This window comes from Cyprinodon tularosa, unplaced genomic scaffold, assembly GCF_016077235.1.
Source record: "Cyprinodon tularosa strain WSP-4 unplaced genomic scaffold, ASM1607723v1 ctg1052, whole genome shotgun sequence".
NCBI classification, from domain to species: Eukaryota; Metazoa; Chordata; class Actinopteri; order Cyprinodontiformes; family Cyprinodontidae; genus Cyprinodon; species Cyprinodon tularosa.
Window position 1 is genome coordinate 35,882 of NW_024037841.1, and position 13,499 is coordinate 49,380.

The 13,499-nt window shown below is 42.4% G+C and overlaps 1 protein-coding gene across 1 annotated transcript in view; it reads left to right on the forward strand.

Moving 5' to 3' along the window:
• Positions 1-430: 430 nt before the first annotated feature.
• aatkb (apoptosis-associated tyrosine kinase b) overlaps positions 431-13,499 on the forward strand; it is a 95,356-nt gene continuing 82,287 nt past the window's right edge. Inside the window, exon 1 of the mRNA XM_038285362.1 lies at positions 431-896. Within this exon, the coding sequence (XP_038141290.1) occupies positions 821-896 (76 nt within the window). The 5' untranslated portion in view covers positions 431-820. The remainder of the gene's footprint in view (positions 897-13,499) is intronic.

Here is a 13,499-nt window from a genome sequence, read left to right on the forward strand (position 1 = left end):
AGAAAAGTTGAATCGATTCGATGCCAAGACTCCAGTCTGAAGGGATGGGAGGCAGTGGGAGGCAGGGGGAGGGAATGGCAGAGGATGGATGTTACCAAGTGGGGGAGGGGGCTCTCTCCAGCATGTATGGACAGCAGGATTATAGCCAGTTTATCCTACTGTCTGTCTTTTATCCTGATAAACATGATTTCTCATTAATTGATGGAATAAAAAGACTCCATCTGCAGTAAAGCAGGAGGAAACTCAGACTTCCTGATGAAGATGAAGCTGATTTTTTCCAACCTGCAGGTTGGAGCCTGAACACATCTCTGTGCAGCATTAAAAATAGTATCTCCACCTTTTCTCCTCTGTGTGCTGAATATTTCAGTCAGCTGAGGATGCTCGGACCCCCCCGCCCCCCCGCCCTGCAGACACTGAAAGGCTCCAGAAAATCTCATTCGGGCGCATTACGGAGCAAGATGGCGCTGTGTCTGTCAGCACCTCGGACAGCGCCAGCGGCTCGCGCTCAGATCCCGCTTTTCTTTTAACTTTTGCATCATTTCTTCGCTTTCCCGGCTGTCACGTGATCGTCCCCTGCGGGTCGGTGTGAGAACTTCCAGGTGAAGCTTGGAGGAGCTGCTGTCAACCAGGATCCATCTTCAGGAGGAGAACCTAAGCGAGTTCCTGGGAGGAGGAACAGAGAGGGACCGATCCAGGGGAGGGGAGAGATGAAGCGACGTCCTGCGGAGTCACTGCGGATCCACAGCAGAAATGAAGCCCTGATCTCCCGGTTTCCTGCCCTCTGAGCCCCGCAGTGTTTGCTGCTTCCTCCGGCTGGAAGATGCTGTTGCTCCTGGCGGCGGTGTGCTCTGCGCTGCTCCTCCCCGGCTGCGCCCTTAGCTCGCATTTCAACCCAGGTGAGCCGCAGTCCTTCTCCAACATCTCAGGCGATTTGATCGCAGCTGCTTTGATTCTCCACATTTCAAACGTCGCAGCTTCCAGAAGGCAGCAGTGATGTAATGTTTCTGTCCTGCTTGGTTCCTGTTTGAAGGGATTTAGGATAAACCTGAGGGACTGTCTGCTGTTAATTCACTTTAGGTGAATTAAAGGTGAAGAAGGAGCTGTGGAGGAGGAAGATGAACTCAGTCATTTAATTAGTGCTGAGGAAGAGGAGTTGATGAATGAATCTGTTGAAAGGAGCTTCTCTGCTGAATTATGAACCTCATACCTTCTCCTCTGTTAGTTTCAAATCTGAACTGATTCTCAGACCAGATGTTGCTCATCTTCATCTCCAATTACCTTAAATATCACAGCATCATCATCAAATCTTCACCTCCACCTCAAATTTTTAAAGTCTTTGCAGCCAAAGCAGCAGATGACAGCAGAGGAGGAATATTTCTGCAAATCTCATCCCTTTATGAACAGTTCAAGTAAAGATTGCATCCAGAGGTCTAATTCGTTCACTATGATCGTGCACTCACTAAAAAACACCTCTGGGTATCAGGGTATAGATCACCACTTCATTGAAAAAAGGTTAGATTAGAAAATAGAAAATTAGAAATAGAAAAAGAAACCCTGCTTACAGGTGCTGGTCATAAAATTAGAATATCATGAAAAAGTAGATTGATTTCAGTAATTCCATTTAAAAAGTGAAACTTGTATATTATATTCATACATTACATACAAACTCATATATTTCAGATGTTTATTTTGTTTAATTTTGATGATTACAAATGACAACAAATGAAAATCTCAAATTCATCATATCAGAAAATTAGAATATTACTGAAGACCAATAAAAACAAAGGATTTATAGAAATGTTGGCCAACTGAAAAGTATGAACATGAAAAGTATGAGCATGTACAGCACTCAGTATTTAGTTGGGCCTCCTTTGGCCTGTATTACTGCAGCAATGCGGCGTGGCATGGAGTCGATCAGTCTGTGGCACTGCTCAGGTGTTATGATAGCCCAGGTTGCTCTAATAGTGGCTTTTAGCTCTTCTGAATTGTTGGGTCTGGTGTATTGCATCTTCTTCTTCACAATACCCCATAGATTTTCTATGGGGTTAAGGTCAGGAGAGTTTGCTGGCCAATTAAGAACAGGGATACCATGGTCCTTCAACCAGGTACTGGTAGCTTTGGCACTGTGTGCAGGTGCCAAGTCCTGTTGGAAAATGAAATCTGCATCTCCAAAAAGTTGGTCAGCTGCAGGAAGCATGGAGTGCTCTAAAACTTCCTGGTATGTGGCTGCGTTGACCCTGGACCTCAGAAAACACAATGGACCAACACCAGCAGATGACATGGCACCCCAAACCATCACTGACTGTGGAAACTTTACACTGGACTTCAAGCAACGTGGATGAAGTGCCTCTCTTCTTTTCCTCCAGACTCTGGGACCTTGATTTCCAAAGGAAATGCAAAATTTACTTTCATCAGAGAACATGACTTTGGACCACTCACCAGCAGTCCAGTCCTGTTTCTCTTTAGCCCAGGCAAGACGCTTCTGACGCTGTCTGTGGTTCAAGAGTGGCTTGACACAAGGAATGCGACAGCAGAAACCCATGTCTTTCATACGTCTGTGTGTGGTGGTTCTTGAAGCACTCACTCCAGCTGCAGTCCACTCTTTGTGAATCTCCCCCACATTTTTGAATGGGTTTTGTTTCACAATCCTCTCCAGGGTGCGGTTATCTCTCTTGCTTGTACACTTTTTTCGACCACATCTTTTCCTTCCCTTCACCTCTCTATTAATGTGCTTGGACACTGAGCTCTGTGAACAGCCAGCCTCTTTAGCGATGACCTTTTGTGTCTTGCCCTCCTTGTGCAAGGTGTCGATGGTCGTCTTTTGGACAACTGTCAAGTCAGCAGTCTTCCCCATGATTGTGTAGCCTATAGAACTAGACTGAAAGACCATTTAAAGGCTTTTGCAGGTGGTTTGAGTTAATTAGCTGATTAGAGTGTGGCACCAGGGGCCATCAATTTTGAACCTTTTCACAATATTCTAATTTTCTGATATGATGAATTTGAGATTTTCATTTGTTGTCATTTGTAATCATCAAAATTAAACAAAATAAACATCTGAAATATATGAGTTTGTATGTAATGTATGAATATAATATACAAGTTTCACTTTTTAAATGGAATTACTGAAATCAATCTACTTTTTCATGATATTCTAATTTTATGACCAGCACCTGTATTCTGCTTTGACCGTGTTTGACATCATAATGAAAACGATCTATGATTTATTATCCTTCAGCAGAGAAAAATCCTGTGTCCTTATAGGAAGTGAAAGGAAACCAAAGCTTATATGCTGATGGACAAAAAGTGGACAAAATAAAAACAATAACAGAATAAGAGACGTGTGCAATAAAGGAAGATTTGCAACAAAGGATTAAATATAATACATTTATCAGCTGATAAAAACAGCACAATTCCTTCAGGACCCATAAGCTACACCAACGTAGCATCTTCAGACCTCCTGCTTTACATGAACACACAGCCTATTCTCTATATAGTATATAGCTATATCATATTTATTGTATATAGCGGGGGTAACCAATTAAAGATCAGCAGGGTCTGAATAAAGAAAATCATCAACCAATAAAGGTCCGAAGACATTTTTTATTAATTAATCTGTCACTTTCAATAGAGTTTAATACTGAAATAAAATAAGGGGTTTATACATCCATATTATACATTGAATTTATATATATATATATATATATATATATATATATATATTAAAAAATGAATTTTTTTCCCATTTTAAGTGTTTTTTGAAGTAGAGAACAACAATCGTTCAGTTTGGTTTATAGACAATTTCCTGATGCCCATATTTTATAGAACACCTGAACTGTTAATTTTCTTCCTTTTTTCTGTGTTAATGTTGGCAGTGGGCTTTAGGCTGCCCTGCAAGGCTTTAAACCTGGGTTTAACCAGAGACTAAGCCATTCTCAAGCACATATCAAGGAGCTCATTTTGAGCCTGGATCCAGATTTATTGTTGATTCTGTTCATGGTGGAGAATCCTGCTTCACAGCAGCAGGTTGAGCCAAACATCCTCTAAATGTGCAGGGTCATCTTTGAGCACGCCATTTCACTTTTCTTTCACCAGTTCACCGCAGTTCTTCCAGCAGTCCACACTTTCTCTGCTCTCTTTTTCTCATGGTCTTCTCCTTCTTTCCCATCGCCCGGCTTGCCACAGGTTTGCCTGCTGTGTCTAAAAGTAGCAGCAGCAGCAACCCAGACTGACAGCTCATTGGCTCATTTGGATCACGTGCAGCCTGGAGCCGGACGCTCCCCAGGGCTTTACCGTATTAACAGGAGAAGAGGCGCAAGTGAAATTAGACACTGTTGTCGCCAACATGCAGTAATTTATAAATGTTTTAAATCAGGTTGGGTCCGAATTATCGAGCAGGTGGGTCCGGATCCGGACCGCGCTCCACTAATCACTGACCTCTGGTCTATTATAGTATATTGTATGTTTTATATTGTATTTAGCTATAGATTCTATATTCTGTATATCTATCTAATTTGTCTGCACCATCAACACCAAGTCAAATTCCTTGTAAGTTGAAACCTACTTGGCAATAAACTGATTCTGATGCTGAGAACAAAGCAGTAAACTGAACAGGGTGAAGTCAGCAAACATGTCTGCATGAAAAAACCAACAGAGATATGAATATTTATAGTTTGTTTGGTTATAAACTCTAACAGCTACTTGGTGGAAGGATCTGCAACAACGCTGCTTTGTGCATTTAGGGTGCAGAGATGTTTCAGCTGATTGGAGTATATATGTTATTTCTATTTGATTAGAGGCAATACTGGTAAAATGATGAATAGAAGCGTCCGCTTTAATCACCTTTAAAAGTAACAGTTTAGCTCAAAATTATTCATACCCCTGGTTGAATAATTTAAAGATAGAGAATATAGGTAAAAAGGTCATCTGGCAATGTAAAAAATAATGTTTTTATTAGGGATGCACGATATTGGGATTTTGGCCGATATCCGATATTTTAAAACTCATGTAGCCGATAACCGATATCGATACCGATGTTAAAGCTGGACAAAAATAAGTAGTCATTGAAAATAGCAGTTTTGTTATCCATTTCTGACACTTTGAAAAATAATATACTCAAATATATTTTCATATGCTGATATCAAATAGATTTTTAAAAATGCGGTATCGATCTATTTTACTTTCAAAATCTGGTGAAATTTCATCGTTCTGTTACAAACTCTCGTGATATTTTGCAAATTCTTGTGAGATTTTGTTAGTAAAATAGATCGATACCGCGTCAATATATCAACATATAAAAATATGGCAACATTTGGTGAATTTTCGGGGGATTTCGTAGCATAACGATGACATATAGCAATATTTCATTAGTAAAAGAGATTGATATGGTGTTTTTAAATGGCAATATATCAGCATATGAAGATATTGGGATATTTTAATGGATCAATATTTTTTCCCTCGTCTTTAGAAGTTTTTAAGTCTGTAAAAAAGAAGTTTTTGAGGAAAAAGAAGAAGTAGTTTTTTTTATTTTTTTTTTAGACTTTAGAAACTCAGAAGCTGATCAAATATCGGGTTAAATATCGGTGGGGTGGCCGATGTCCGATATTCAGTTTTAAGGCCGATACCGATAGGGGGCCGATTATATCGTGCATCCCTAGTTTTTAAGTCATTTCCACTCATTTTGTGTTGAAACTGATTGAACTCCTCCTTGCTGAAGATCAGAGAACCAAAGTGCTTCTTTATGATCGCTGAGCAGCTTTCTGTGTGCCTCCATCAACATGGTCACCATTCATGTTTGAGGAGGAGCTCTAAGGTTTTTTTGCTTGGAAGGTCGCCGTGCCATCACCCTCATCTTCCAATCCATCAACAGATTTTGTGGGAGAATCACATCTGATGGATTAAATGATTACTTTAACCCGTAAGCTTCCGGCGGTAGGGACAACCTGAGGCTCTAATGTGTCTGAATCAGCGGCTCTGCGGGACACAGACCCAACTTAACGGGACTCGTTTACTTCAAACGTGTGATGTGGAGGTTTTCCTTGAAGCTGGTAAATCTGATCCTGATTAGAGATCAGATCAAACAGCTGAGCATCGATGGCTGCAGTGAGTTTGTTTTGGTTGCCGTAGAGTAAAGTTTATCCTTACTTCTGATAGTCTGACTTGGACCGCACTTCATTCTATTGAGTTTCTGTTTAGTGAGTCGAGTCGTTTTCTGATTCCAGATAGAAAGATTTCCCAAGTTTCCGGCTCCGGATCCGAGCTGCTGTCAGTTTGTATCTGATGGTTTTGCTCCAGTAGCTTTTGTCATTTCTTCTTCTTGGTGACTGTCGGTGAAATGACAGGCGAGGGAATAAATTGTCAGTTTATTCCCACGTGGAATTACAGACGTAAAGCTCAGTCAGAAGGTTGTGGTGTTTTTCAAGCTTCTAACTGCAGAAACAGTGAAGCAGAATTTGTAAAGAAACTTTTAATTTTCTGGTTCTCAGGATTTTGTTCAGTAAAGAATCACTGAATCAGGAGAAGGTTTGTGGAAACCAGGGTTGGTCGATGAAGGGAAACAAACTGTCTGATGGAGCCGTTTTGTCAAAAAAACAATTAAAACTGAATAAATGCGGTATAAAAAAAAAAAAATCCACACCCCTTAAATGTTTCCATGTGTCCCGTTAAAATTTGGGATTTTGTTTGAAAAAAGGGGAGAAAATGGAGAAATAAAGGAGAAATGATGCATGATTTTACAAAGAAAAACTGAAAAGTGTGGCATGCATTTATAGCCCCCCAAAACCCACCCCCACACAACTCCCTGAAATAAAAACTGGAGTCAGCTTTGTTTTTCTCAGCTGTAGTTCAGTCAGATTGGATTTTGGAAACTAGACTTTGACTAGGCCATTCTAACACATTCAATCTATTGGTCCTATGGTGGCTCTCCTGCTGCCCCTGCAGTCTCTAACAGGTTTCCTTCCAGGATTTATATCTATCCATTTCCCATCAAACACCGAAATGTTTCCATGTTTACTGTTGTTTGTTGTTTACAGTTTTTTTTTTCTTTTGTGGACTCTGAGTGTTGGCGCCATTTTAACCAACAAAACAGAACAAATCCCGGGTTTGTTCATCTGCTGCTGAAATCAGCTGCTGTTGTCGATCCTGGAAATGAGGAGAAACTAAATCCTGATGGATCCCAGATATAGGAATGCGGTTCAAGTAATGATCGAAGTAGATTTTAATCTGAAGCAGGGAATATTCTGGACCTTCTGGGCTCTTCTGGACGCTCTGTGGGGAGCATGAGGATGACTCCACAGCCCTCTGAAGGGCTTGGCTGGTATCTGTGGGGGGATCTTCCTCATACAGCAGCTCACTGCAATGACATCACCATGGAATAAGGAAATGATTTCCTAAGAGGCTCCAGGCTCTGGACTCGTATCCATCAGGTGGAGGTGTCCGTGTCGACCTTTGGCCTCCATGCAGCAGACAGGCTTAGCATGTGATGGAGGAGAGGAGGAGTCAGGGTGGTGGAACACGGCGCCATAATGAATGATTTGCTCCTGGCAACGTGAAGCAGTGGAAGGCAGAAAGCTATGAGTGTAAATTGGATTTGAGACGTTTCCAGTGATTGGCTGAAAGCTTCTGATGCGTCCCTCCTGTTGGGAATCTGATCTGAAGCCAAGAGAGGACTGCTGCTGTTAAGCTCTTCCTTTTTACTGGTTCTGGTCCCTCCAGAAAATTCCCATTTAGAGGAAGTGCTGCTTTAAGAGACGCTGCTAGAAACGGGTTCCTAATGGCTGCTGCCCTCAGCTACAGCCTCTCTGTGTTTCTGTCAGAATCCAGAGTAAAATATCACCTCCTTATATGGGAAGATGAAAACTTTTTGGAGGAAAATAGACCTTAAATAGAATAAATCTTTGCAAACTTGTGTTCAGTCAGTTCTATTCAGTTTATTTCTATAGCTCCAATTCACATCATGTCATCTCAGGTCACTTTCCAGTTCACCAGATCATCCAGTCAGATTGATTCAAAGTTTTCTATCTAAGGAAAACCAGCTGATTGCATCGACTCATTGACTCTTCAGCAATCCCTCACACTAAGCATGCTTGTAGCGACAGTGGAGAGGAAAAACTCCCTTTGAACAGGAAGAAACCTCCAGCAGAACCAGGCTCAGTGTGAGCGGCCATCTGCTGAGGCCCACTGGGGTTCAAGGAGACAGAAGCAGACATAGAAAAAGAAGCATAGATACAAAAGGCAACTGTCAACCAGCTCCACAGGCGGCCCCGTCCAGGAAACACACAGCCAGGCAGACGAGCTCCGAGCCAGCTCCCATGTCAGAGGATGAAGAGAGCACATCCAGTTAGTCACAGTCAGAGAAACAGGACTACACTGGAAAACAGACCAAGCTCCAACATCTAGAAACAAAGGTGTTGATGGCAGCAGCACAGCTGATATTTCTCTCCAGGATGGAGTCACAGCCAAACAGAAACAGACCAGATGAAGCTACTATGAGAAAAAGCAGAGAGAGCAGAATGTTAGAGATTGAACTAACAGATTCTGCAGAGTGGGAGAATAGAGATAGAATGAAGCAGAATGATGAAAAAGGGGTCCCTATGTCCTCCAGCAGTCTAAGCCTATAGCAGCAGAACTATAGAGATAAAGAGATAAGAGAAAGAGATAAAGGATAGTTTTAAGCCTGGAACTCAACATTATTACTGGAGGCATCCATGTTTGTCAAAGAACACTACTGCCACCTACTGGTTAGTGACGTCACGGTGCGGTATCGGCTGTTGATCAAGTCCCAGTGCTGTATCTGGTGTTTGTCACAACGCGCTATTATCCAAGTCATCTTGAAAACATTCTTCTTCCAAATGTTGGCTACATATTACGGGTTTTTTCTCTGGCCAGAAGTTCGATGGCAAATCCTCCCTCTTCAAGTTGGCGATCCAACGACCAACCCGTCCGTGGAGGATCAGGAATCAGAAAGGTGGAATAACTCTTTTTTTCACTTTTACCCGATGTATTCCAGCATCCAGCTGTTAGGAGAACATTTTCTTTAGGGTCAATTTTATGCAATTCAACCCTCAGTCTCCTGCTGGAAAACGATGTCCTTGGTGGTGAAGGCGAGAACTTCTTGATTAACCAGACACTAAAGTCTGTTGTGTATTGTTTAGCATTTAGCTTTCTGTGCTGCAGTATAATGAGATAACAAATGGAAGCAGATGAGAAACTCATTAATTCATCCCTCTGGAGTCAGACTCTGCATCCAGGATGAGGAGGAAAGGAGAGGAGGCTCACCTGGTGAAATAAGACGGGGAATAATGCTTTACTGATAATGAAGGCAAGTTTCTTCTTGCTTGCTTTGCTGATTGGAGGACAGAGTCACCTGTGATCCAGGTATCTGCAGCCTGATGGGAGAAGCTTTGCTGGAGAGATGCTCCCCCACAGGCTGCTCTCAGTGAATGAGATGGAGCAGAGGTGGCAGGTTTGGAGCTCCTACAGACCAAGACAGGTGTGAAGGTTTAAACTGGGACCAGTTTATCTGATACTTAATGAACTCGTGTCACCTGTGAGGCGTCAGGAAGCTGAGCAGGAACTGGCCGACGTTGACTTAGCATTGTTTACTCCGCCATGGGGAGGCGGTTTGTCTTATTCTAAAGCTCCGAGTTAAACCCATCCTGTTCTCTCATGGTAGCAGGCCAGCTGACAGCTTTGCTAGGGCCGGGACAACACAGTGTTTTTGGACCCCCCCCCTCTACACCTTAAATGCACAACATTTAATCAGAAAAATCAGAAATACTTTAATAATCCCAGAGGGAAATTACTTTTGCTACATGCTCCAGTTACAGTTTTATATATATACAGGTGCTGGTCATAAAATTAGAATATCATGAAAAAGTAGATTGATTTCAGTAATTCCATTTAAAAAGTGAAACTTGTATATTATATTCATACATTACATACAAACTCATATATTTCAGATGTTTATTTTGTTTAATTTTGATGATTACAAATGACAACAAATGAAAATCTCAAATTCATCATATCAGAAAATTAGAATATTACTGAAGACCAATAAAAACAAAGGATTTATAGAAATGTTGGCCAACTGAAAAGTATGAACATGAAAAGTATGAGCATGTACAGCACTCAGTATTTAGTTGGGCCTCCTTTGGCCTGTATTACTGCAGCAATGCGGCGTGGCATGGAGTCGATCAGTCTGTGGCACTGCTCAGGTGTTATGATAGCCCAGGTTGCTCTAATAGTGGCTTTTAGCTCTTCTGAATTGTTGGGTCTGGTGTATTGCATCTTCTTCTTCACAATACCCCATAGATTTTCTATGGGGTTAAGGTCAGGAGAGTTTGCTGGCCAATTAAGAACAGGGATACCATGGTCCTTCAACCAGGTACTGGTAGCTTTGGCACTGTGTGCAGGTGCCAAGTCCTGTTGGAAAATGAAATCTGCATCTCCAAAAAGTTGGTCAGCTGCAGGAAGCATGAAGTGCTCTAAAACTTCCTGGTATGTGGCTGCGTTGACCCTGGACCTCAGAAAACACAATGGACCAACACCAGCAGATGACATGGCACCCCAAACCATCACTGACTGTGGAAACTTTACACTGGACTTCAAGCAACGTGGATGAAGTGCCTCTCTTCTTTTCCTCCAGACTCTGGGACCTTGATTTCCAAAGGAAATGCAAAATTTACTTTCATCAGAGAACATGACTTTGGACCACTCACCAGCAGTCCAGTCCTGTTTCTCTTTAGCCCAGGCAAGACGCTTCTGACGCTGTCTGTGGTTCAAGAGTGGCTTGACACAAGGAATGCGACAGCAGAAACCCATGTCTTTCATACGTCTGTGTGTGGTGGTTCTTGAAGCACTCACTCCAGCTGCAGTCCACTCTTTGTGAATCTCCCCCACATTTTTGAAGGGGTTTTGTTTCACAATCCTCTCCAGGGTGCGGTTATCTCTCTTGCTTGTACACTTTTTTCGACCACATCTTTTCCTTCCCTTCGCCTCTCTATTAATGTGCTTGGACACTGAGCTCTGTGAACAGCCAGCCTCTTTAGCGATGACCTTTTGTGTCTTGCCCTCCTTGTGCGAGGTGTCGATGGTCGTCTTTTGGACAACTGTCAAGTCAGCAGTCTTCCCCATGATTGTGTAGCCTATAGAACTAGACTGAAAGACCATTTAAAGGCTTTTGCAGGTGGTTTGAGTTAATTAGCTGATTAGAGTGTGGCACCAGGGGCCATCAATTTTGAACCTTTTCACAATATTCTAATTTTCTGATATGATGAATTTGAGATTTTCATTTGTTGTCATTTGTAATCATCAAAATTAAACAAAATAAACATCTGAAATATATGAGTTTGTATGTAATGTATGAATATAATATACAAGTTTCACTTTTTAAATGGAATTACTGAAATCAATCTACTTTTTCATGATATTCTAATTTTATGACCAGCACCTGTATAAACATTAGGGATGGAACGGTTTATGGAAACCATCCGAACCGTTCGGTTCGACTGTCTCGGTTCGGTTCACGTGTGTTTCGTTCGGTTCATGCGCTGCTCCTTTTTCTCATAGGCGAAGCGTTTACACTCCAGAGCAGAAGGTGGCGGTACTGCGACCAAAGCCAACCACCAGTAGTAAACAAGAAGAAGAAGAAGCGAAGCAGCGTAGCCGGGTGTAGCAGAAAAAAATCAGTTGTTGTGGAGAATTGTGTGGGTATGGCGAGTGGGAAAGAACAGGAGTTGGAAGACGCGCCAGCAGCACTTTATAGGTCTGCTGTATGGGACCACTTTGCATTTAGAGTGACCTACGATGACGGCGGGAAGAAAGCTGTGGATAAAAGTGCAACAGTGTGCAACACGTTTTGTTTATGCTAACAGCAACATGACCAACATGTCAGGCTAACCCCAAAATCCCTCATACTCCGTCAGCGCCCCGCCCCGCTGCGCTCCAGACCGGCTGCTCAAAGCAAAGCCTACAGCCTCCACTGTGGCTCCCGTCCGCTCCGCTCTGAGTTCCTTGGAGATGGTAGAGGGCATGCGCCAGATGATTAAATTCAAAGCAGCAAAACATACGGAAATGATCCATGGTTTCCGCGAATCATTTAAAATAATTACAATCCATTAATTTTTATTTTTTATTTTTCATTAATTTCATTAATTTTTATGGGATTTCAGGGTAACAATCAACATATACCGAACCGAACTGTGGATTTTGTTAAGATAATAAAGATAAAAATAGAAATAAAAAAGATAAAATACACTCACCGGCCACTTTATTAGGTACACCTGTCCAACTGCTCGTTAACACTTAATTTCTAAGCAGCCAATCACATGGCGGCAACTCAGTGCATTTAGGCATGTAGACATGGTCAAGACAATCTCCTGCAGTTCAAAGCGAGCATCAGTATGGGGAAGAAAGGTGATTTGAGTGACTTTGAACGTGGCATGATTGTTGGTGCCAGAAGGGCTGGTCTGAGTATTTCAGAAACTGCTGATCTACTGGGATTTTCACACACAACCATCTCTAGGGTTTACAGAGAATGGTCCGAAAAAGAAAAAACATCCAGTGAGCGGCAGTTCTGTGGGCGGAAATGCCTTGTTGATGCCAGAGGTCAGAGGAGAATGGCCAGACTGGTTGGAGCTGATAGAAGGGCAACAGTGACTCAAATAACCAGCCGTTACAACCAAGGTGGGCAGAAGAGCATCTCTGAACGCACAGTACGTGGAACTTTGAGGCAGATGGGCTACAGCAGCAGAAGACCACACCGGGTGCCACTCCTTTCAGCTAAGAACAGGAACTGAGGCTACAGTTTGCACAAGCTCATCGAAATTAGACAATAGAAGATTGGAAAAACGTTGCCTGGTCTGATGAGTCTGGATTTCTGCTGCGACATTCGGATGGTAGGGTCAGAATTTGGCGTCTACAACATGAAAGCATGGATCCATCCTGCCTTGTATCAACGGTTCAGGCTGGTGGTGGTGGTGTCATGGTGTGGGGAATATTTTCTTGGCACTCTTTGGGCCCCTTGGTACCAATTGAGCATCGTTGCAACGCCACAGCCTACCTGAGTATTGTTGCTGACCATGTCCATCCCTTTATGACCACAATGTACCCAACTTCTGATGGCTACTTTCAGCAGGATAATGCGCCATGTCATAAAGCTGGAATCATCTCAGACTGGTTTCTTGAACATGACAATGAGTTCACTGTACTCAAATGGCCTCCACAGTCACCAGATCTCAATCCAATAGAGCATCTTTGGGATGTGGTGGAACGGGAGATTCGCATCATGGATGTGCAGCCGACAAATCTGCGGCAACTGTGTGATGCCATCATGTCAATATGGACCAAACTCCCTGAGGAATGCTTCCAGCACCTTGTTGAATCTATGCCACCAAGAATTGAGGCAGTTCTGAAGGCAAAAGGGGGTCCAATAAAGTGGCCGGTGAGTGTATATACACATACAGATCTTCTGTATATATATATATATATATATATATATATAT